At 37.7% G+C, this 26351-nt stretch overlaps 1 protein-coding gene across 5 annotated transcripts in view; it reads left to right on the forward strand.

The window, feature by feature from the left end:
• Positions 1–26351, forward strand: part of SRBD1 (S1 RNA binding domain 1) — a 132522-nt gene that overhangs the window by 61490 nt on the left and 44681 nt on the right. For all 5 annotated transcript variants that reach the window (XM_075146873.1, XM_075146876.1, XM_075146877.1 and 2 more), the window contains 2 exons: positions 2885–2976; positions 16943–17025. In XM_075146873.1, the coding sequence (XP_075002974.1) occupies positions 2885–2976; positions 16943–17025 (175 nt within the window). The remainder of the gene's footprint in view (positions 1–2884; positions 2977–16942; positions 17026–26351) is intronic.

Below are 26351 nucleotides of genomic sequence, written 5' to 3' on the forward strand. Positions count from 1 at the left end.
ATTAAAGAAAAAAAAAGAAACAAAAAAACAAACAAACAAAAAAAACAGAAAAAGACAAAATGTCTCTAAACCAAAGTGACTGTCTCTTGTCTAGTCAAAAAGCAAAATCCAGAACAACTGCAAACAAAAATCCCCAAACCTATTTTGCTTGTAATCTTAGTATTGTGACCAAGCTAAATGTCTTAGCATTGATGTGCCAGTGTCACATTAGTAACCACCTCACTGTAGCTAAAAACAAACTAAATAAAACCACATGACAGCCACTAATAGGTCTGTAAAATCTTGGTTGACTATGGTTGAATGAACCAGAGGATGGTTTCTTTGGAGTTTGTGGCCCTATGCATTTACTCTGGGTAACAAATTTATTTACCGTCTGGGTTTTACTGTCTTAGGCACAGCGGTATGGGGTTCTGCGTGAGCAGAAATTCTTCCCCCCGCCTTTTCCAAGTCTGCTACACCAAATACTTCGTAGAATAACTGCATGCATATACAAAACCATTTCAGAGTGGATGTCAAATATCCAGTGTATGCTGCTTCTGAAAGTGCTTTTTATATCTTGTTTTCCTGCTTGAGATAATTTTTTACTTGGCTTCCCTCCCTCCTCTCCCCGGTGTATAAATGTTCTTGCACTTGAGGAAAGGAAATGTGCTCTTTCCAAATGCTTCTTTCTCCCATCCTGAGTTTAATTTTATTTACTCATTTTAGCAAGGAGTTTTTGTACTACCTAACTTAAAATTTGGCATGAGTCACTTACTACCATAGAATGATAGTATTATTGCTTTCTTCTTGCTTCTGAAAATTGTCAGTGTAGCATTAATGAAAATCAATAAAATGTCAAAATGTGAAGGGTGTTAAAATTCCCATCCATGCCGCTTTGTTTTTTCACTGCACAAAATACTGAGAGGGATCAAGCAATAAAGTGCATGCAGTAATACAGTTTATAGTACAGCACTGTAAAAATGTGTGCAAAGCACTCGTTTTTTTATCGAAATGTAATATCAATGTATTCACTTTAGAAATTGCATGAGAGGCTAACTTTTGGATCTGTTGGAATACAAAGAGATTGAAAAGCGATTAGTTAAAAGCTGTTAGAAGTATGTGCTAATGTGTGTGGTTTTTTGGAAGCAATTTCCAAAAAGAGAGTGCTTGCCAGATGCTGCCTTTATAAGGTGTGAACAGGTTAAGAAATACATTCTGCTGCATTGTTCTCTAAACTACCTGTTCATCAGAAAAATCAGTTTGATGAGGCTTCTGTCAACATCTTCGTTTTTCAGCATTTAGGTTTTTGTGATGTGACCATATTTCTGAACTCTGTTATGGGACTGTTTTCTGAATGTCATTTATAGTGAAGGAATGCCCATAATACTGAATCTTTTTAAAAGATCATGTAAATAGTTTCATTTTCATTTGCCTTGTTCAGCTGGTCTGAGCAATTTTTTTGCTCTATTAAACCGGTTGTTTGAATGGGTCCGGAGTTATGCTAATACAAAAGAGAATAGGATTTTATTCTTTGTATTTATTGAAAGATGCAGTCTGTCTGTAATATTGAAATCTTCTTTTGAGTTTTGAGTCACTATAAAATCTGACTTGTGTGTACAGCACTCTTACCAAATTCCAGTTTGGATTGAGGGGGGGGGGTGGAATCTGTAAAAACAACAGTAAGAAATTCTTACCTTTTATATATGCATTTTGCACTGTTTACTGTTAACATGCTTGGAACATGGAATGGGAACGTTTTCTCTCGAGTTATTCTCCAGCTTTTTCTAAAGGGAGGGGCTTCTAAGTACCAGTTTGTTTATTTAAAAATTTGACCTACTAAATGTTCTTAAAAGGAAAAGTTATAGTCTAATTTTAAAACAATATAAAGCAAAGTTATGATTTTTATTGAAAGGTCTGGTTCTTAAGGATTGTGGTTTCCCTCCTTATGGCGAAGATAAGGTTATTCTAAGAGTGGAATAGTAAAAGTCAAAATAGTTCTGAAACTGACACTATTCCTCTCCAGCGCAGTAGCTGTACGATGCCTTAATTATCAGCCTGAAATTCAAGTTCTGTTGAAGTTACTTGAAGAAATATACTGTTGATTCAGTGGTGTCAAAATTTCACAGCTGAAAATAAACTTACACTGTGAATACTTGATTGCTGTTTTCTCTTGAGTGGAACTAGAGCACTCGAGGGTTTTTTAATGTGTTGTGATTTGAATTGGTGAGTTTTTCATCATTACTGAATGAGTTTGAGGTGTACATGAGTAGATACATGAACTGTGGTTTAAGTTACTGAAGATATGCGGTCTGTGTTTTTTCTTTGGGAATGGCAGAGAGAGTGGGGAGAAGACGGTATTAAATGCCGCTAGGAAGCGAGCTGCAGCTCTGTGGCTCAGTCTGTATCAAGTTGGGTTTTTTCTGGGTATTTTAGGCAGTTAGCTTAAGAAATTGTGTGCACACTCATGACTTGGGTTCACGTAAAAGTTTAATTGATGTTAGACTTTAGAATTTAGGTGGTTTTAATGAAATTGTCAGATAGGTTTTTGTTTTGTTTATGGAAGCTGGTTTGCCTATTTACTTCTGGTAACACTTGTTTCTTGTGTTCATTTTCTCCGTTGTAAGATTACTACTGGGGCTGATATCACTCACAGGGTGTATTTACAATAGGGCCAGAACTGAAAAAGAATGGATGTTGCAGGTCAGGGAGGGGTGTTTTGGCTTAAATAGAAATCTTTTCCTTTGTCTGTACTGTCTTACTTTTAGAAGTATTCAGCTGATTCAAAATATTTTTAAAACATGAGGCTTTAAAAAAACCCCAAATATTCAACTAAATCACTTGCTAAGTCTTTCAGTTATGTTGTTCAGTTGTGTGGTTTTTTGATTATTTCGCACTTATTTTTCAGTATTGTCAGCGAAGCAGGAGCATCTATCTACAGCGTCAGTCCAGAAGCGTCCAAGGAAATGCCAGACCTAGACCCTAACCTAAGAAGCGCAGGTATGAAGTGTATTTCATGTTATCACCATTTCAACATGGAGCTCAATTCTCACTTCTCAGACTGTATTGTTTGTAATATTAAGTATAATAATAGTCAAAAGTATAAAAAGTGAAGGTTTTGGATGTTTTGTTTCTAAACTTTACTTCTTCCATCATTTCACATTTGAAGTCCTAGATATGCAAATGGCATCATCTTCTCCTAAGGCCTGTAATGTAAAGGTCCTTGTGGACATATTCCTTCAATAGGCTGGTATAGGAGAATTTATGGGGATTAATATAACCAATGAATTGCATAAACTTTCATAGTTGGACATGTCCATGTCCGCAAGAGCTAGACTTCTCTTCTCTTTTCCCTTGTATGTACACAAGTATCTGTAACAATAATAAAGCATTTTAAGGGCTAGGAATACCAGAAGAAGATAACAGATAATTTCAAGGTGTGCATTCATCCTGAAGGATGACGATGGCACTTTCTTTGCCTTCACTGTGATCACTTTGAAGTCTTCATGTAGCTGAATATAGTCCTTAAGAAATACTGTTTAGTTTTAGTTAAAAAAAAAAAAATTATCTATTTCAGCATAAATGTCACTGAGGTATAATACAGCCCAGTTCTTAGAAATCTACAAGTGCTGTCACTGTTAAAATTTTCAGTGTTTGATAAAACAGTAGTCTTCAAAGATAAAATTCCTAGCAGCTTCGTTGGTGTCCAAGTTTTACTCATGGATTTGGTTTGCTGGGAGACAGCTGTAAGGGCAGGTCCGAGATTATTTTGGATTACTTCATTTGTGTATTTTTATTAGGGTGTCTTTTTTTTTGTATTTGTTTTTATCTACCCCAGTTTTTTATTTTCTTGGTTTTCCTGCAATTTGCTGTCATACTCAATCAAGTAAAGCACATTTGAAAATTCAGTATCAATCATGTATAAATCTTTTCCAGCCAAAATGCTACTGTTCTTAATTTTATTGTTACTTTAGCAGGTTACTGGCCTGGAAATCCTCAGGAAGGTGTCGAAGTAGTTCAGCGGAAAACAGTTCTGAAATTATGGGGTATTTGGGGGTAAAACTTCCTAGGATTCCCCATGTTCCTCTTTCCTCTGGTTTCCTCAAACTGAAAAAGGATTTGTGTTAACTCAATGTTTCAAGTGAATGTTTTTACAGGAATATTCTTTAAATGTCTGTATCGACCCTTCCCTTTGCAGGACAGGCCTCTAGCTTCTTTTTGCTTAATTTTTGGTCCCTGCCTGCAAACAAACTCCATTGTGATTATTTCTTCCCTGGGCCACAGATTTTGAATGTGTCATGTATGGCCAGAGTGATTATTAGTCATGTGACATTTTTGTATTTGTGACAGATGCCACTAACTTTCCCTTGGGCCAGAGTTTTTTATGTTGCTGATATATTAAATGTGGGTTTAGAGTTCATGTAAATGAACAGAAAAACACTGAAAAGAGGAAGTCTAGTTATTAACAATATACTTTTCTGGATGTAAATTATTTTCCTTTTTTCCAAAGTTAACTTTTGAACATTTCGGACATTTTTATTTAGTGTTGTGCATCAAATACAGTAAATGGAAATCAAATTGGTCACTGTAATACATGACCAATTTCAGTATTCATTATCTAGAGTTCATAATTTCTCCGTTGTTACTAGGAATTGCTTCAGGCATAACTTACGTGCTGTTGCATCTGGTTTGAAAAGCACCAGCAATTTTAACGTGCCACAGCAGTACCACAGAGTAGATAGAAACTGAAAAGGGGTGGGATAGAAAGTGAAAAATAATTGCTTAGTTCCATGGGGTCAGCTGTTATGGAACTGACAGCTAGAAGTATATTTATTACAATAGAGTCTTTCTAGAAGTTTTAGACTTTCTTCTTGATGTCTTTTGGTGTCAATTTGTAATTAGCTGCGCTAAAGCTGTGGATATTTTTTTTTAAAGCTGAACATAAAAATGTGACATAACATTAGAGGTTTGGGGTTTTTTGCAAACTTTTTCTTGACTAGCTTTTACTTTTGTACTTTTGATTTTCATTTAATTTGCATCAAACAGAAAAGTGACATGGTGTCAAAGCTGACTTGCTTTTTATTTTAATTGTTGTGTTACATCATGTCAGGTTCTGTGCTTACATGATAGCATTTAGTACATTAAAGGAAGCTGACAGCTGCATGATGAAGTGTGACATAGTTAAAATAAAAGGTACAACTGATGTGAGATATCTGTGATCTTAACGCAGTTTGCCACTTTAACATTTTTCCCAACACAAACTTTATAGAAGGGTTTTAGGTTTTTTGAATTACACAGGTAGGCCTATGCTTGTCCATCAGGTACATAAATGTAAAATATTAAATAATGCATATTGTATGAGAACTGAATTTCACATCTTGTGATATGATCTCTGTCATATTTGCAGTGCTGTTTAGAAACTTTGTAGTAAGTTTTCACTTTATACATAGAAATAGAAGACATCAATCCTGATAAAAATATTACATTATTAATTTCTCCTTGGCTGAGTGTTGTATATGGGGGGGAAAACCAGCAACCTTTAGCATTTCTTGAGGGTGCTAATTAAAGGTACTAGTTAAGCCAAGAACTCAACTGGTTATTTTTTTTCCCTTTGAGCTGTCTTTGAAGTTCATAGATGACATGGGTTTGTAATAAATGATTGAGAAAGGTCTCATTATAAACTAATGGTGTATGTATAAACTATAGTGGAAAGTCTTTATAGTCATCCATGCGGCACTTTTAGCCAAAATTGCACTTGCTTGAAAAATTGTTCTCCAGAGATGGCTACCTTCTTTCTGGCACTAATATCAATTCTTTACATTGAACCAGGTTCTTTAAAATTTTTATAGCACCAAATCGGAATATTTCACGAAAGTGCAGAAGCTTCTTTACTGCTACTCCAATTCCCATAAAATCTTGTGGACTGCGACTCACTGAGTAGATGGTAAAGAACTTCATGAAACCTAGTTACTTGTGTTTGAGTAGAGTGAGAAGGTATATATCCCTTTCTGACAATCATTGTAGGATTAATGAGCAGAACAGCTATTTCTCAGCCTCACAGAATTAGGAGATAAGAGGCTTACAGGCCAGAGCAATAAAAGGATTTACTACTTGATAGGCTGAGGAAGTTCAGTTGCAGCAGATTAGGAGGGTTCTGCCTAGAGAACAAGCCACTGGAGTTCCGTAACGGGGGGGGTTTGGATGAACTTGCAGTGGGGTTGCAGCCTGACAGAGGCTTCCTTGAATTCACCTTCCCAAAAGCTGTGCCTAAGGACAGGCTGAAGATTTGGGGTGGGAATCTTTGTAGGGGAGAATGGACATAAAAAGAGTGCTTAGCAAGCTGAAAATGTTGATCACCTTTGTGAAGCTTATTCATATGTGCCCCCGCAAGGCCTTGTGACTGCCTGCTCTAGAGTCAGCGGAATGGCAAGGAGGGAGCTGCGAGGCTGGGTGGGTGACTGCAGTTCTGTTTCTGCCCCGGCATCTGTCATCTGGCCACCCTCTTAGAGAAGAAGTCAAATGTTTAATTTGGTGGAGTTTTCACAAAGCTGTCAAATTCATATTTCCTTGGCTGTCCTGTTCTTTTGTTGTTTTTTCTTTTTTTTTTTTTCCCTGAGCTACCATCAGTGTAACACCTCATATTTAATGTGTGGTTAACTTTTATTCATGGCAACTTGGGGTAGGAGTTTTTCACTATAACTTGTCCATAAGATCTTCTGGATTACTCTAGATCTCTGTGGTTGAGATTTGCTTGTGCCTTTTTTTAATGAAAGGCCTGGATGCAAATTTCCCTTTGAAGTAGTTGTAAGTAATGTGCTCAGTGAACAGTTACTTTGCCTTGCAAGTTTATCAGTAATTCTCCTTGCCATTAGTTGTCTTTCATTATCAGAGTGGTTGAGAAGACTGTCTTAATGTGGCATTCTTTGCATGAGTAAAAGAAAAAAAGCTAAACTCAGTGGTGACAAGCATTCTTCCCTCAAACGGATGGACTCTGTGACAATCAATGTCGACCTGTTTTTGGTTGCTGTCACTGGGCCTGTGAACTCTGGAATTAAATGGTTTTCCAAGGGTTGATGCTATCTTTGTTTTACCTCCATCCTGTCCCATATAGTTTTGCCCAAGGGTTTATTTTGTTGAGCAGAACCTGTATTCCTAATGAAAATGAGGCTTCTGGGATGAGAAATAAAATGAGTCTGTGCAGGTGTCAGTGTGTAGACACTGCCATGCTTTCTGTTTTTCTCTCAGATAGCGCTTCTCCACTTCTACAGTTCCTTCTTGTTGCAAATGCTTGTTGGCTTGAACAAGTTTGGCTAGACAAAATGGGAAGACTGTGGAGGGACAGGTGAAGTATATAGAAAGTGTAAGCATGTATGATTTGTGTTGAAGGATTGACACACAGAAATATGGAATTTATGAGTTTCCTGCATGCCTTGAAACTTTTTAAGGTATGGTCAGCTAGTGGTGGTTTTATTGTTGCCTTTAGTACAAGGAGGGTAAAGGATGCACCGAGTGTTTTTTGGCATGTGCTCACATCAGAATTTTTTTCTTCTGCTGCCTTGCCATCTCTTGAAGTGGATACCATGATGAAATGAAATGTTGCTTAATAACTCTAAGAACCAGAGGAAACTGAATTCTGGTGAAACAGTGGCCTAATGGTGGAGAATCGCTATGTGGCAGTAGTCATGCTGGGATTTTACCCTGGTTTCGATACACGCTCAGTTATATTAAATGAGAAATGCCTTCATTTCATTAAATTGATTCATTACCTTTCATTTTGAGATGACTGCTCAAACAAATAAGCAATATCTTTTCTTTCACTATTTAAAAAGCAAAATAAAAACCTAATGCTCTTCATTGCATTGATTTATGAAAATGCAGACAAACCTGAATACGTAGAATTTTTAAACACAGGATGAGGTGGGAAAGGGGGGTACATCTCAGACATCAGGTTTGTGTAATCACTTGTTAGAGGAGATCTCATGCTAAGCCTCTCCAATTTATTTCCATACCTTAATGCAATCATATGCATTTGTTTTTTAATTTGCAATTCTGTGTTCAGATGCTGAAACAAGAGCAACGTACTTGGGCTTGTCTAATGCAGCAACTCCAAGAAATACTCATTTTCCTTTCAGACATGAAGGGCCTGGGGTCCTCTGTGAAGACCACATGGTTGTGTCACCCAGTTAGGAAAGCAATGAATGTAGATAAAATATTCCCTAAAGATACTTTTTTGCAAAGATTTGGAATATTAACAGGGCAAGCATGTGTGTCGTGCTGCATGCACAGGTATGATCCAGTATAGAAACTGTGTTGCTTCTAAAGGATGATTTCTGAGGATAAAGAAGAATCTGAGAGAGCAAAAGGTCACACAGCACAGCTTGCCTTAGCATTGTCAAAGCCCATCTGCTTGTCTCCTCTCCACAGGGCAGAATACATTGGATTATTGTACACTCAAAGTTCAGCACACCACTTGCACTTTTCCTTGGCAAAAGAAAGCCTTATATAGGACTTTGAGACTGTCATGCTACAGGGTTTTATTCCCTGGGGTGCTGTTAAAGATAGAGACATACAGTTCAGGGCTGTCATACTGGCCAGCAAGTAGAAGGTAGAGATTGGAAAAAATGTAATTTCTTTTGACTTTATCTTAAGGAAAGTAAAACAATTTGATGATTAGATGTGTGGGACATAGTGCCTTGATGTCTGCTTGAGCTAATTTCTTCATCATCTTAAAAGAGCACTACTCCCCCTCGGCTACTCAGGAGAGAAGGTCATTTTTCAAAAACTTTATTGGACAAAAGTCTTATGGTTAAACCATTTGCACTGCTTTCTGAGTGGAAGCTTCCTTCTACAGCTAATCGTAGAGGATTGGTGCAAGTTCCACAAGTTTTCAGAAAGAGTTAGAAGAAAGAAAAGCAAGCACTGAATTCTTATGCATTGAAACATTTTGCCAGCCCATTTAGGTGGGTTGTGTGCAGTTACAGCAGTACAAAATGAAACTGTATTCCATCTTTCATCTGCTGTATTCTGTAGCATTAAAGAATGAGTTTAATTACACCGTTGGAAGGGAAAAGATGCAGTGGTTAGAAACAAAATGGATGGTGAACAGCAGTAATAGGTAGAGAGGCTTGTTCCTTCTCCCCATTGGACCCAGTTCCTACTAATGAGCAGAAGCTCATCTCAAAGTGTGGGCTAGGCTCTACAGTTTAGACAGAAGTTACAGGGAATCTGTGGATAACTTTAAAAAACAGTCCCTAACTGCAGATAGTCTGGAAATGACTGGGCCTCCTAGAGTTGTGCATGGATATGTGTGCCTGCGTCAAGAGTTTGAGAGAGAGAAAAGTGGACTTCAGTTGCCCAAAACCAGTGGCATAATGCTGAATGGATTGTTACACGGGTGTTAGAGATGTTTGTAGTCTTTACTTTCTTGTTGTTCTATAGAGAACCTAACGTTTTCTGATCTGTGCAAACTTCATGGCATGTATAAGAGATGATATATAATCATTAATAACCTGCTCATTGGCACTATATTTCCTCTGAAGCTGTAGAGTGAAGTAGTAGGCTGGAGTTAGAGGAGTTTGATCTTCTGTAATCTGCAAGATCAAGACCCACTTAGGTTCCCCTAGGCTTCTGCCTTGTTACAGAATTAAATAGGAGATTTTTTTGAGGCAGGTGAAAACTCTTCTGTTTGGCTGTTTTGGATCAGTATTTTCACTATGCTAAGAGAGTTGTGTGTGTGTAGCTTTTAACTGAGCATCATTCTCTGTGCACATGCTAATGTTTGCAACTGATGTGTAACCTTTGCATGCTCTGTGGAAAGATGTGGTGTTCACCTTGCCTTCCTCTCGTTTACCTATTTCTTATATCCTAGATGGATCCAAGTTCAGCAGACGGACTTGGCCTTTTGTTTACAGAGCATCATTTGCTGCGCCTCTGAACAAACTGAAAATACCTCACCAGTTCTGTCTAAAAGCAATCTCCAGAAGCAGAGCCTTAGTCCAGGCTCTGGTAAAGCCAGTTTCCCTTAGCATAAAAGAGTTATGATTTACTTCCCTCCCTCTGGATGTAACTCTGTGCATGTGTATGTCTGTGTATTTTCCTTAGAAGGCTTTGTTGCCTCTTTGAAGCATGGAGCCAGAGGAACGAGTACAAGCATGCTCTTCAATTCGAGGCTTTTAATATAGCAGTATGATGTATTACTCACCAAAGCTGCTTTTCTTCCTATAGGCATATGAAAGGACATTCTGGTCACTTATGAAAGGTTAATTTTTGTTGTTGATATAAATGAGTAGGTCTTGTAAATACAGAACTTCAAGTAATTTTTTACTTTTAGTAGAAACAGTAATCAATGGCATGGTGATGCAGTTAAAATTAGTACCAGCGGTCTGGATGTGAAAAAGCATACTGACGATGTCTACCTTTTAAGCTGAGCAGATGGGGAAAGATTTTTCTGAATTTATACCATCCTGTAAGACTAACTCATTTCTGTGACAGAAAAATCACATCAGGCTTCAATTAAATGATTATATGTCTCCCATCTCACCTTCGATAAAGTGCTACTATCCTGTGATACAGAAATTACTAATGCTTGAGAAAAGTGTTTTTGAGAGTGTGTTTCTAGGAAAAAATATTGACTTTAAAAAGCTGCATTGTAACATTCACTTGTCGAGGTTTTCTCTTTAAATGTATTTCTTACTTCCTTTTTCTGTTCAAGCCATCTCTTTTAAAGATTTTTGTAGTAAATACATAGAACGTTGTCATTCATTATTTCATTAATCTTAGGCAAATAACAGATTATCAGTTTTATGGAGTTAAAAGTAAACTAAAATGTAACCTTTTTAAAACAAAAACCTGCTCACTTGCCACAGAAGAATTTTGGATGAAATGCAGCTGTTGAGCAGTTGCTTAAAATAAATTGCATACTTTAAACCCACCAAGAAGATATATGAGGATTCAAAACTGTGTCACAAATCCTGACCTACTGAGAAAGAATGCTTAATGAAAAGACTACTGTACGTTTCACTGTATCCTTTGCAAGGAGGGTGAAATTCAGGTCAACAGGATAGAAAGCTTCCAGGACTCAGGAAACCTGAACAATCGATCACTGAGTAAACATTATTGCAGATACTTATGGAGAGTAATTGATCTTGAACACAATAATAGGCTTTATAAAAGGATTTAAATAAGTTGTAATGTTTCCAGATTTACCCTGTTATGATATATTGACAGTAATTACATATGCATTTGTGAGTTAGTCTGTGGTTACCGTAATATATTATTTTTTTTATTTCATTGAAATTGAAGTTTCAACCCAAACTTTTAAGGTGCAAAAGTTAATTTAAAATGAGAGAAGGGATGACTTACTTGGATGTTATAGTAGCATGTCTCAGCAAGAACAAAATACTGAAGTTTTATAATAAAAATACAGAATGTTCGCATTTATGACAAAATTGAGGTTGAACTAATCATAGCCTAATAGCTTGTGGGTGCCATATATTTATTTGTAAAACTATGCACTGCCTTCACATGTGGAAGCTTCACTTTGTTTTAAAACACGAATGTACCCACTCATATGAGGTAGCTAAACTGTCACAGTTATTGACTGAGACACTTTTTTATCCTTATATTAAGACCCGTGTGTTTAAAGGAATGCCATCATCATGAAACTTGGACTTTTGGCCAAAAATGTTTTTCTGCTTGTAGTGGCAAGCAATATTTGAATGCTACTGTAACTAAAATAAATTGATATTTTTTTTGTTCTTCCCCCCATAATCATTCCTTGCAGTCTCTCACAGTGCATTTGGCAGAACTTTGTATGTTCATTTTCACTCTTTCCCTATCTACAGCCATTAAGCTTTTGCTTTATGGTGTGGCTCTTACCCAGAGCAATGCAAAAGGAGAACACTGTAATACGCAATTGTCTGAACACAAAAGTTGGCAGGCTGCCTCTGAAGCAGGCACAATACTTGAAACTATTTATAATGAATTTTGTTGTGTAGTCGGCACGATTTCTAGCTGTTCTGGCACCCTAAATAGTCTGCACATCTGATTTGGGCCATAATGATTGCTTTAAATCTGCTCCATTACTGAGGGGAGGCAGGTAGCCTAATTAAGAAGTTAGCACTAATTCTGGGGTTTTTTTAGGGCTGGCAGCTGACATGGCCCTTGTATAGATACCATCAAGAGAAATAGTTGGAAGCCTGCTATATTGTTTTTGTCCCTCACTGTTGAGAGTGGGCACTTTTTTCAGTCTTTAGTCTGAAAAGATTTAGCCTGCAAACTATTGTCAGTATTCCAGAGTGGAAACTCTCTCCTTTTTAATCCCTGTGAAAAAAGATATCTCTTGCTGTAGACAGTACTAGTACAAACAAAGTTATGTGACATGTATGTGTGAGGATAATAGTCTTAATTTTAAATTTGTCAGTTTGGAATTAAAAGAGATTTGAACTTTTTAAGAAAGGAGGAGCCAGATAATTAAGTATGTTTGCAAGCTCGTGAGGGCACATCTGCTCATTAGCCATTAGGAAACAAAACATTTTCATATAATTCCTTATTTTCTATGAAGATCAGACACTGAGACTTGTACAAGCAACTCTTACGGAGGCTTTTCACCCACCACACTGTCATTGCACTTCATCGCTAACAGGCAAAAATACTTAACTATCTGGTGGGTTTGTCTTGTCGAATAACCAAAGCATGGAGTGAAATGAGACCACCAAACAGTTAAATTGCCTACAAAATGTCAGAAAACGTCCCAATGACGAGACAGGATTTCAGTAAATATGCTTTCTGTGACCTTCTTTATTTCTCATTCCATTTGGAGGTGAAGTTCATCTGCATTAAAGTCAGGGGACCACCTAGGCCATCCTGTCCCCCCAAGCTTTAAAATTTTACATTGATTTACTGCATGGCAGCGCAATATATTACTGTCATTCCAAATATTGCAATAATGTTTTCTTCTTAATGACAACTTGAAGCTTTGCATCTATCGGGTGTGCAATTCTTGTGGTGATTTTCTAATAGAGGGCCATGTCATCCTGATCATAATACCCTGCTTAATATTGAAAAGTTTTTCTTCATATTTTACTTAGACTAGCATATTTTAAGAATGGCATCTCAAATATTTCATGTTTGGCCCTGCTGATTACTCTTGAGAAATCTGATTTTCTGTTTCTGCCCTGCATGCCATCATATAATTTATTTTGTATTTGCTTGAGCAAAAGTGAAGCGTACCTTAATAACTGTAGAAGTGAGAATGCACTGCCTATTTCATTTTCAGTTTTCTAAAAATGCATGGTTTCTAGCCATTCCTGAAATGTACTTTAAGCATACAAATAGTTTTAGACAATGCCTGTATTAGTGTAAAATAGTTTAATATAAAAAAACTTTTGAAACTTACTGATTTAATTTTTTTTAATGGGGAAAATGTAAGACCTTCATATTTTACTGTCTCTGATTTTGCAGTCTGGTCCTTGGTAGCAGACCTTGCACTTCTGCAAGAGTCCAGCCACATGGATCAAATCGCCAGAGTGGAGCCTCACTGCCCCCTAAAAAGATCTATCTGTTGCAGTGTGCTACTACTGTAACAAAGAAAAGGTGGCTTTGCCTGTACAAGAGCCAATAGATGCTAATCTTGAGTGAATTGGTACGAACGCGGTTGACTTTTGCCTTTTCCCTATGTGCTCTCTTTTTTTATTCTGAATTTGATAAGTTCAGGAGTAAAGTTGTGGCTTTAGTGGGAATTCCACAGGACAGCTATCCTGCTGGTGCAGCCGTAGGAGCTGCATCCCTTAAACCGTACAACTGACTGTTGATCTTTGCGCTTCGATATTGTAACTATTAGGCCTGATCCAGGAAGGCACTTAAATGTCTGTGTAACTTTATGCATGTGAATAGTTTTGCTGCTTCCAGTGGGAATACCGACATGCATCTGTGCTGAAGTGCTTTGCTGGATCAGGTCCTACGCCTCCGCTGGAAGCCTCCTAGGGATATGACGGCATTGTCAACCTAGCTATTATGACAAGAAGAGTCTGAACTTTACTTTTTAATTGAAGGTTCTCAGGAGAAGGTTATGCTTGGAAAATTCCTGTATCAACCTATCCATGTGGTTGTCTTTTTTTAAAAGATGTAACGAAAGGAGATGTGGACAGTGAGAGATATTTGCTCTCAGCTTATCTAAAATGTAACTTTTGAAATGTGTTTTGCCATTAGGTGGAACTAAAAGAAAATTCTCTAAAACACTATAGTTATTAAACAAGTTAAGTTTAAGAAAGCTTGCTGAAAGACAAGAATAGTACCTATACATAGACATAAATGCATTCAGAAGAAACACATAGTTTTAAATGTTTCCTGGTTTGGATCAATACTTTCATTGGTGTTTTGTTCCACTTCTGTTTTTTAGGTGACTGGTGATATGTACCGCTAGTGTTTCAAAGTAATTAATATGAATGATTGCTATAGGCAAGCATTTCTGTAGTAAGCTATACTTGTATAAGCAATAACCGGTGTACTTACACTGGTTAACCTTTTGTGATTTTTTTTTTTTTTTTTTTGTCAAGAAGGCGTATGTGATGGCCTTTGAATTCAGAACTTCTCTATCAGAGAAGCAGGCGTATCAGGTGTCACCAGCACAGTGCTTTCTGAGCCTAGCTAGCAAACTGCCATTGTCAGCATGTGTTCAAATGGATAATAAAGGATATGAAAAGTCTTGCATGACCGAGCAGTGAACTTCATGTTAACTGTGCATTTAGCAGTGCAGATCTTTAAAAGCGAAATCTCTAATGTTACATTTAATTGATAAACTTGCATCTGTGGTTTGAGAAGCCTGCATAGCTAATAAATAAGTGTTAGATCTATCTACTGGTTTTGCTTCAATGTTTGGTCAAGTCCTTTTCCAAAATGCTATGAAATCTTAACACCCTCAGTAGTGGTTGTTGCTGTTTAAATTAGGGCTTCAAAGATGATTAATGGACTGGAGCACCTTTCATACAAGGAGAAACTGAGAGAAATGGGACTGTTCAGCCTGGAGAAGAGGAGGCTTGGGGGAATCTTATGAATGTGTATAAATACCTGATGGGAGGGAATGAAGATGAGAGAGCCAAGACTCTTCTCAGTAGTGCTCACTGTCAGAACAAGAGGCAATGGGCACAAATTGAAACACAGGAATCTCCATCTGAACACAGGAAAACTCTTTCTTACTGTCAGGGTGGTCAAACACAGGAATGGATTGCCCAGGCAGGTTGTGGAGTCTCCATCCATGGAGATACTCAAAACCCAACTGGACATGATCCTGGGCAACCTGCTGTAGCTGATCCTGCTTCAGCAGGGGAGTTGAACAAGATGATGTCTGTCCTCAAGAGGTCTGTCTAGCCTAAACAATTCTGTGATTCTGTAAAGGGTGCTTATATTTTTTATATATCTCTCTCTCTCTCATATGTATATGATAATCATAATCATGCTCATGATTTTATACGTGTGTGTGTGTGTATAAAATCAGCTATTGACAGCTGTAGATAGTTCTAGTTTTCCTACTTAAACATCACGTATGTATTGTTGACCAAACCACCGTGCATATACACGTTTACTCCTGACTCCTGTCTATTCTTCCTCTGACCCTCTCTTGATCTTTTTTAAAAATGAATTTAAATGTGAAATAAATTTTTGGAAAAGTCTCTTGGAATGACTAATGCCAGCTGTGGGGGTTCTGGAGATAGCTTATAAAGGATCACAGCTTTCTTCTATCCCACTCCATCTCTCTCCTTCTTGCGCAAGTGCACATGGTAGGAAAAGCAGCCTTAGCAACGAGGCCTGGCCTTGGTTTTTTGTTGTTTTGGGGTTGTGTGTGGGGGGATGTGTGTTTGATTTTGTTTTGTTGGGGGTTTTGGGGGGGTTGTGTGGGGTTTTTGTTGTGTTTTTTTTTTTTTGGAAAGACCTTTAATCCTTTTTTGGAAAGACCTTTGCAGTACTTCCAGACACTCCTGTTCTTCATCAGTGTTTACTTCACTAGGTAGAATGCATGTTCTAAGAGTTGCTAAACCAGCCAGCCTGTCTTTACTTTACTCAGGAGAAAGAGGTTTATAAATGTAATACTGGTAGAGTGGAACTCTTCAGTATATATGGGAGGGAGGACGGTTGCAAATACTGAATGAAACTCAGTATCTGCACAATTAGACTAAGGTTGAGAATTTACAAATTGACATTTTGCAAGTAAGTGTTTGTTCTGAGATTTGAGTAAGTAAAGGATTTATCAATAGATATAGGCTTCAAAAATGCAGTTTTCGTTCAACATTTGGATTTAGAAGACCAAAGGTTCTTCCACTGTGTTCTTAATGGTACTAGAAATGTTGGAAATTGCCTTGTTTTTTTTCTAAACGTGGTTATAATGATGACATATTGCAAATTGATGTGTTTTGGTATCCAGTTTATATTAGTAAAGTTCAAGAACCATTTTTAAAATGAACACTGAAATTTATGGTTAAATTATATAAATATATAAATATAGAATATATACCTTAGGAAATACTGTATTAGATAAATAAGTCTGTGAACAGTTACTCCATTCTTTTTTAAATGTTTATTTGTTTCTACGTATCTGTGATTTAAGATGAAAGGATATTTCAGAGTTTAATTTTAAGTGTTACATGTGCATTTTAGTATGGATACAAGGGGAAAATTTAGTGTACACAGTCCTATTTCTTAACTCTGTGGCCTGAAAAAACTTCTTTAATGTCATGATTGCAGTTTGAAATTTCCTTAGGCCTTTGCTTGAATTATTCAATTAAAAAGTTTGATTAATGTAAATTTCACGTCCTATATCTAACAGTGAAAAAGGATTATGCGATATTATTTATTATTTCCAGGTAAAAAAAGAGATTAAATATGTGAAAGAGTCAAAAAAAAAATCAAAAGCAATTACATGATTCTGATATTCAGATAAAACCCATAGTTGTTTTCTAATTCTATTTTTCAGTTTCCATAGCTAGACGCGTCCAAGACCCATTAGCTGAGCTAGTGAAAATTGAGCCCAAACACATAGGAGTTGGAATGTATCAGGTAAGATAATACGTATCATTTAATCTAAGTAATCTGTCATGATATAGAGCAACACCAAAATGCTGCTTTATAACTGTCAACCAGTTACGTCTCCTTTAAAAGACATTTGTAGAGTTGATAGAATGGTAGTAAATACTTAAAAGTCATAGACTACCTCTTTTTTTAATCTCTACTTTTAACGATTGTGATTGAGACTCTGAAATGCCTGTAGCCACATTTATAGTCTATTAAAAACATCAAATCAGACAGGTAACCTGATCTGTAAAGCTTTCTCTTTTTTTGTATTGTTACAGCAATGGGGTTTTAGCTCTTTGTGTAAAATACAATGAGATATTGATCCTCCATTTAGAAGCCATTAATTTGTACTATTACGTGCATTCCTTCTTAGAAGTTTGTAATAAAAGCATTTGTTTTGAAGTTTTTTAAAGCTGAATTGGAAAATGTTTGACAATTCTTATTTTTATACATTTTTGTAGGTTATTTCTGAGAAGTAACTTTTACCTTCAAAGTGTCTTTACAAAGTGAATGGTATTGAGAAGTTATTGTCATTTTATAGCATATTGGTATCCATTCTGGAAAGTATTTATGCATGTGCTTAAGTCCCACCAAATAGAGAAGAAGAAAAAAAAAAACAAACTCAGCATGTGCTTTTCTCTGTATTTTTGAAACTATAGAATGTGAGTAAATTCGAAAGGCTGGAACAGAAGTCAGAACAGAAAGCACAGAACTGTCTGGATCTGTGCTTTCAGGTTAGCACATGAGAGTTAATGGGATAGAATGCAATTAGCAGCCTAGAATCCTTTACTGCCACTGCTAAGAGTGGTGTGACAAAGAAAGGCGCTATGAAAAATTTCAAAGTGTATATCCTGTTTTGGTTTGGTTTTTTTTTTTAAAGAACTGAGGTCAACATTTTAGTTGGTTAAGGTAGCGCTCGGTACTGCTTTTGCAAGCCCTACTTATATTGCCACAGACTGTAAAATGTACTTGCTAACTGCAAAACTTCTCAGTAAAATTAACTTATGTAATTAATCTTTCAGTGTGAACTATAGCATAGTTTTTGAGGAAAGTTAGATTGAAGGGCTGAAATACTGTAGATTATTTTAATATATGTACGCAGATTTCAGTAGAAATGTGCTTTAATGAAGACAGCTATAAATCAGGGGGTGGTCATCTGGCAAAAGAGGAGCTTCAATCTGAAGCATAGTTGGTTTCCTTACTTGTGGAGACCCACTGCTTTTATTTATAACAGTAGCAGCAATAGCAACAATAAGGATAAGTGGTACAGATTTTTGTTGCTCCTTGCTGTAAGGAAAAAAAGTATTTAACAAAAAAAAAATCTTGAAATGCTATGTCAGCTCTTTGAGAAGAAGTTGGTTGTTTTTTTTAAACACAATTTTAAAAAATCAATTCCAAAATGGAATATTTTACTATTTGAAGGATATTTGAATTTGTAAGTATTAGGAACTTGCATCGCTGTGGCTAGAAGGTATTCATTTAGATGCACGCTATCTACTGTGGCCCACACGCAAATTGTGCAAGCATACATCTGAAGCGAAAAGGCACAGAGTTGGTGGTGGTTGTATGGTTTTGGGAGCATGATATTATCAGACGAATATTGCAATGAATGTATTGCAGCAGTTCACTACTGCCTCGGTGACTGAAGTTGGCATCATTTACTTTGCACTGAAACAGAGCAGGGCAAGTACCATGTTCCTGGCCCTTTCAGGGAAGCCTCTGGGTCCACTAGATCCACTTTTACAAGTAAACACCCAACTGCATTATTTGTTCGTGTCCAAATTGGTTATATGAAAAGTTTCAGAGAAATAATTCCTAAAAGCCTGGTAAAGGTAGACTTCAAAAATTGTTCTTTACCAGCTATCTGTACTGTTAAGTCTCATCACGGTTTGGGTGAATCCTCTGAGATAGATGGACCTCCTGTCAGAATTTTTAATGATCACCGCGGAAGCTATAAGGTGCTCATTCAAAGATATAGAAATTTCTGAGGTACTAAAGCTTTATGTGACAAATTTGCACTCTTGAAAACAAAGTCAGAACCTCTGCCGCCCTTTGGGTGTAAGAGCTGTCTCGTGGCAGGGGAGGGGAAGGGAGGAGAAGAGGAATTAAGGTGTTAAGACTGGTCTTCCTTCAGAGAGAACAGTCCCTTGCTGACATCTCAGAGGGCAGGCATGGGAAAAGCTGTTGTGTCGTACAAGGAGTCCCAGAGCAATAGCTGATATCATCCCTCAGAGAGTGTATCAGGTACAGAATTTTGTATTATCCAAGTCAGTTTGAAAAGTTTTGTTATACTTTAATTTATAACTAATTGCTTAGCTGTAGCTTTTTATTACTTTCTGGGATGAAATACTCAATGTGCAGCCGAGATCAAAAATGTAACAAGCTTTTCACAGAGAAAGTTACTTTCTCAGCCCACTGTTAACTATAAACTTAGCATTTAGGTATGACCTCTTCTTTCTTAAACACCTTGAAATTGATATTTAGGAATCCGACAAATCCAGGTTTTGGCATTCTTGTCCTGAAGGACAGGCAGCGATTAGTCCTGCTCTCAGCTTCTGCCTCTTTAGGCAGAGGCAGGCTGAGGCTGCCTGCTGCTGCCGAAGGCTCTGGAAGCCGTATAGCACAAGCAGGACGGTGGTTTCTTGGGGGATGGTTGCATGCTCACTGTGTGTCGATCAAAGTGCGAGCTCCCTGAAGGAGTGGTCCTGCCTTTTCTGCTGCTCCTGCCCAAGTGCGCCGATCCTTTTCTGGTGCTGGTAGTGGCTACGTGATGCTCTGGGCTGGCGTAAAAGAGGGGCAGCAATGCATAGCTTGCGGGAGGAGTCCAACTGGGACTACTGCTTTCACAGCAGCCTGAGTTTTGATTGACTTGGGACGTGGCCTCTCTATCAGTTTAAGATAGCCAGAGGTCCCAAACAACTCCACTTGAAAGGTAGTAGCCAAGAGACATTAATTTCTCTGTCTTTTCTGGGAGTTTTTTCTGAGAGATCACAGTGAGAGACTGGCGAAGCAGAACCTGCCTGACAAAGGCTGTAGCTTTTGCAATGGGACTGTGGCACAGGAACATGGTGTGTTCAGCTGAGTTGACCCCCTTGGGCAGGAGCAGCTGCTGCTATCAGCAATGACAGTAGTGCTACAGGAAAGCGGAGTGGTCATGTCTTAAATCCGCTGCTCACAATATGAGCTTTGTCAAAGTCTGCGGCGTGTGTGCCCCCCCAGCCCGCCCAAGAGTACTGTGTGAAGGGGCTGCGTCGTCTGTAGTCGCTGCTTCCATGGGATTTTGGATCCCTCCCACCTGGCCTCTTGGTACTTCGCATGCATGTTTGTGAGAATCCTGGTGTTTTCTAGTTTTTCTAGTGCAAGTTTTTCAAGCAAATCTGCTCATCTGGGTATAGATACTTTGGGTGTGGAAATACAAGTTTCCAGGTAGCAGGAGATCTCTGTAAATTGAGTCGCATCAGTTGGGATTTGTGTATACTTATTTTAGATGACAAAAAAATTGAAACTTTTACTTGACCACCTGCTTTTATTCTCATTTCAAGTTATGATTCTGAGTTTGTGCACTACCAAGAAAATCAGGTTTGTCAGAGAAAAATAAACAGGCCCCGGATCTCCTAACAGGTATTTCCTTAAACAAAGAGAAGCACAACCTGATTTATTAGGGCCTCTCTCAGACTAAATTCCAGTTGCCTAAAGGTCCTTGTCTTCCTTCATCTTTATCTCATTAGGAAAATTGTTCTTTCCTCCCAGACAGGAACCTAGCCAAAATTAATTTATCACCTTCAGGCCATATTACTATGATTTCTTCTGTAGTTGAACATGAAGATGATGCCCAGACTCTGCCTGATACAGAATATGTTTGCCTTGTCACCTCCCCATGCCAGTTCAAAGCTAAATGCCTATCAGGGAAGGAGCAGTTAGTGGCTCAAGAATTTATTATGCTGCAAACTGAATTTTGGCTGATGAATTACCACTACAGTTGTAATGATGTTGAAGATGTAGATAAGAGCTGAGAACAAAGCTGCTTCACAAAGATTGCGGTTAGGGAATTGAATTCCAGAGCAAAGAAAATGAATAAAAAGCGAAAAAGATGCCTAAAGAAGGAAAAAAAAATTCCTTCCTCTCAAATAGAAACCCAACTTTTCATAGCATAAACTTTCTGTCCACTAGCCCCCATCAAAAGACAAATAGCCTCAAGTAAAGGGGGAATTAAATTAATAAACTTTTAAAAAGTCAAAACCTGAATCCATATTATAAGGCAGAGAAAGGAGAAATAATGCTAAGGGACTATGTTAAGTTTGGTCGGTCTTTTGCTGTTCATTTAATGTGCAAAATCCCTGGATGCTAAAAAAACCAGTAACTTCTAGGGAAAGAGCTCGGTGTAGCTCAAACTCACCTGTAGCCTAAGAACAAAATATGTGGTGTGTGTTGAAGGATCAGAATTTTTGACAAGTCATGTATAATATTAAAAAAATGTGCACCATGTCTGATCTTGAAAAAGCAACATCCTATTTGGTCTTTATAATTTTTGGAGTGCAGAAGTCTCTTCATGATATATTTTTGTACATGGTAACATCTTCACTGTTTAACAGATTCAGAAAATTAACATCCCAAAAGGATGTAGTTTTGTAACCTCTGAAGTGGGAGGATACTTGATTCCAGATGTAGTTGGAACATTTTGTGTCAAATAAATAAAATCTGTAAACAATAGTCTTAAGTAGCAATTCCTTGAGGAAAAAAAATGGTTGAGCTAATTCTTGGTTTATTTTCTATATAATGCTGGAAGGTCCTGGTCAAAGGAGATTTTCATAAAGCCCAATCAGAATGCCTAATAATAATTAAATTTGGAAATGCCTTTTCTATCCCTCTTGTTCTTTTTCCTTCCCGTTATTGAAGTGCATCAGTTTTGCATTTGATTATTACCTGTAGGACATCGTGTTTCAGTTGCAATTTGGTATGCCTTTTAGGCTTGGGTTTATCCCTCCAAAAGATGGGTATGTTTTATTAAATGACAATGCAACTTTAGGGAACACTTTAATCAAATACGCTTCCTCCTTAATGGGACCAGTTCTGTCATAATTACGATACTGTGGTTATAAACCGGTTTAAAATCTACACCCAGCCAGTTAATAGCAAGGCATCTCACTGAAGTCGTATCTCAGTTCCTGTTGGAAAGGAGGGGGGCTTTTTTCTTTTCTCCTAGAAGGTCATGAAGAATGCTTTCTGCCATCGCAGGCCATCCCTTGGGTCTTTCCTTCCCTGCCTCGGTGCCAAACCATGCTCATGCTGATGAGGGGGAACTGGTGGGCAGTGGTGGAAGGATGTTACTGGCTTCTCCTGCATGTGGCTGAAACTGCATGTAGCCCTTTTAGTTTGTTGCATTCTTTAATCATCATCTTCCTCCCTCAAAAGATGCGTGCAGCATCACCTCTATCAAGTCTTTCTAAACCTTCAGTGGCTGCCTGTAGTGACAGGATGGGTATTAGAAAGGCGTGGCGTTAACCTCATTTTTGACAGTAGTATAATTTCAAATCTTATTACTTTTCTGCACACCCATCATGAAATTATTTATCTGAGGCAAACTGACTGCATATTAATGCTTAGTAGCTACTAATTTTGGAGATATTTGGGAGGTGAACTAATGCAAAATTTTAGAAATCAAAGGGACTTCAAAGATATCTCTAAGTGCAAGAGTAAGATTAAATACAGTTGGGTCAGCCTGATACAACTGTGGGCTGAACAAGTCACAACATTATTTCCATTTGTCGTCTTTCCCCCAGGAGAAGCTGACTTCTCCCTTGCACTGCAGGTGTTTGTCAGCCTATTTTTACAAAACTCGAGCAAAGATAACTTGGTAGCTTTATTTGTTAAGCCATTCTGAGGCTTAACAAATTTTAGATATATTTCTTTACTATCTAAACCAGTATTTTGGGTAAACTAAATGTTGTATTATTTCTCTAACAGTGGAAACTTGAAAATAAATGTTTAAATAGGAAGCTGCTAGCAAAAAAAGCTGCAAAATAGTTGGTGAGTACAAACAAGAGTTGTCATAATCTGAACATTGGCCATGTCAAAGAATCAGTGTGTGGTTTAAGAAAATATGTCTTCATTTTCCCTTAGAATACATACACAGTTTTTAATGGTGAAATGTAAGAGACTGTATCTTTCTTGGTATCTGATTTTGGTTATGTATCCTTTATGTAGTATGCCCTTATTTAATAACATGGAGCAAAACAGCAAACATTGGAGCTGGCTGATTTTTCCAGTCAGAAATGTACATTTTTCACTGAGTACTTAAGAACTTCATTTCACTACTTTTTTGTTGTTGTTGTTGTTAACTAACCCATAGGGTATATGAGTAGTTAGGTGTGTTACTTGGATAGCATAGGAGAATCACTCATCTATGATGTGAGACTATGATGACATATGATGTGCAAGAGGGTCTTTTTTAAATCTCTGAGGTGTGATTGTCAAAACAACCTCAAACTTGAGCTTGCTTTATTAAGCTTATTAAGACAAATTTGTGTTGGTTTGCAACTTACATTTAGAAAATGTGATGTCTTATTAGGTGAGTAGTGCTTTATATTGTGTGATTCGCGTAGCTCCTGTGGAAACTCAGTTCAGCAGGGATGTTGTTTGCTGGTCAGAATTGTAGGTGGCAGGTTTCAACACCCAGTTGAACAGCCTGTCCACAAAATGCTTCAGCATTCCTTCTGTATTACTACACTGAATTTATACATACAGTTAGGCAGAGAACCGAACCTCCTATGACAAAATTGCAATTTTGTGAGCTTGCTTGTGGTTTTCTGTACTTTAATTGAAATGGTTGCGTAAAGAGAACCTTTGCTTAAACACTAGGCGTCTAAGGATACCAATGCTCAGTTCTATAAATCTCACAGTAATCAAATCACTTATTAAAGAATGTATATCACTCCTTTTTGGCAGTATATGGCAACTGGTTAATTATGGATGTACCTTAAGTTGAAAAAACTCGTCTCTGAATGAACTCACTCGGACTTGAAAGACAGGGACATGTGGGATAGTATTTCAGTGCTCTTAGCTGTGCTCCTCAATAAAGGAAACTCAAACCTCTCTTGTGAACCTGTAGTCTCCTGCAAAGAGACTGTTGTCACATAATGTTTTTGCAGCATACTGCAAGGGATTGCTTGCTTTGAAATTTGTGGAAGAAGGAGAGAAGTACTCAAAGTTTTAAGGTGTACAAAAACTTTTTGAGAGGTGGGGTGTGGTGGCTTTACCTATAAAATATTGTTAAGGACAGGCAAAAAATCCAGTGCCTTGTCAGTAGGGAAAAGGTGTATTTTTTTTTTTTTTTAAAAAAAGTTGATAGGTAGGCTGGTGAATATGTTTGTGCTTAATGCAGGATTTGTAACACCCAGCAACTTACAGAATCCTTAATTGTCATGTAGTAGTGGTGAAGCATTAGCTCTGTGAGGAAAGCAAGCAAAAATCGTATGTGTTTTTTGCGCAATATAATTTTTAGAGTAAATTATGTGCTTTTCATTTTGAAAAGTAAAGCCCTGCAAACAAAGTCATCTGACATCCATGGGAGCAAAATCTTTGCAGACAGCTTTGTCGGGGAGAGGTAATCACTCCGTAATGTTTTTTGGATGCTTCCCCATCCCAATGAAGTGGGTGTGCAAAACTTAAAATTCCTTTCCAAATAAGTTACACCTCTGGCAAGTTTGTGTAATTTAATCTTCAGCAGCAGTTTTGCTGGCTGCCAGGGATGGTTTATATATCCTGTAACTTGGCAGAGTCTCTCTAGTTGTGTCTACCTATTCTCTGGCTGGCAAAATGAAATCAACTGTCCTGTCAGCAAAGCACAATAAACTTTGTTGGTCTATTATGGCTGGTTATAACAAAACGAAGGGATATAGAAAAACGGTAACAGTTGTTATTAATGATTTTAGCTAGTACTGTATATATTTACTGGAGTCTCCAAGAAAACGTGCCAGCTCGCAGAGGTGAGATGCTGCCCCTTTAAGGAAATGAAGGAAAATGCGTGCATGTGTATTTACAAAGAGTGCAAGAGCACAGCAGTATCACTGCATCTGCACATGTCACTCATGAAGCTGCCCGTGGACTGCATCTCTTTTCACTGCTGTCACCAAAAATGCCCTGTAGGCAGCATTTGAAAACTTGTCAGAGATGTGCCTTTGTAAGCAACCTGAACTGCAGGTAAATTTGAGACATTCCCCTGCTCGCATTGCTGCTATCTATTATTAGAGAGTTTGTATCTGCGTATGTGGGGTTTTATAGAGCTGCTGAGGTTTTAGCAAAAGCAGGGAGGTTTCAAAAGAAGTGTTGGTATACTGAGGTGGGATGATATAAGGGTGTTGATAGGAAACAGCTGCTGGACAGATTTGCCCTCCCTTGTCAGTTTGTTTCTGATTGCTTAATTACCAGCTCTTTTGGCAGAAGTTTGTTAGGAAGTTTTTTGTTGCCATATGACAACAGACTTGGTGCAAACTCTCTCGTGTGATTTGTGCTCTAATTGGATTAAAATTATACATGTTATTGCTCACGAAAAATAGGTGTGAAGGTTGTTTACTTCCAGACTACCACAAAAGCAGCAGATAGGAACTCCTGAGCAGAATTGCCCAGGTATAGGGTACCCTTTATGCAAGCCTGTTTAATGTTTCAGGTTGATTTTTTTTTTTTTTTTTTTGCCTTTCCGTAAATGTACTTGGGCAGAGCTAGTTCAAACACAGGCGAGCTGAGTTACGATCCAGCTGGGCAGATTTAAACTCTTGTGAGAGACTGTGCTGCCGTGGGAGCCAAGTGGCAAGAAGAGCAAGATGGGAATTGCGAGGCTGGGATCCTGCAAATTGGCTTGATACAGCTTCTCTACACGTCGGTTTGCAAATGCTTGGTTGACTAAAAGCTGAAAGAGAAAAGAGGATGATAAAATCTATCTTTTCAAAAGTATTTTGATTGAACAGCTTCTGAAATGTGTGAGATGCTGTTGGGTTTCCTGTTTACGTTTCAAGTGTTTAATAGCCTTAAGAGAAAATACACAATTTTAGCAATGAAAAGTTGTTCAGCTCCTTTCATCTAGGCTTCATTTAAATTTTCATAACTTAAGTTCTTTACATTTTTGAAACATTCTTAAAAATGCCACAATATAAAACAGCCAGAGAGCTGCAGATTACTCTTGGCATTACCTATATCCATGATGTGATATTTGTGTTCATAGAACTTGTGTTTCAGGCTCAAACATTCATCTTTTATGTGAAGTAAGTTGATCTTTAAGATGCTATGTTATGAATTCTAGTCAGATTTTAATGTAA

Source organism: Calonectris borealis, chromosome 3, assembly GCF_964195595.1.
Source record: "Calonectris borealis chromosome 3, bCalBor7.hap1.2, whole genome shotgun sequence".
Classification (NCBI taxonomy): Eukaryota; Metazoa; Chordata; class Aves; order Procellariiformes; family Procellariidae; genus Calonectris; species Calonectris borealis.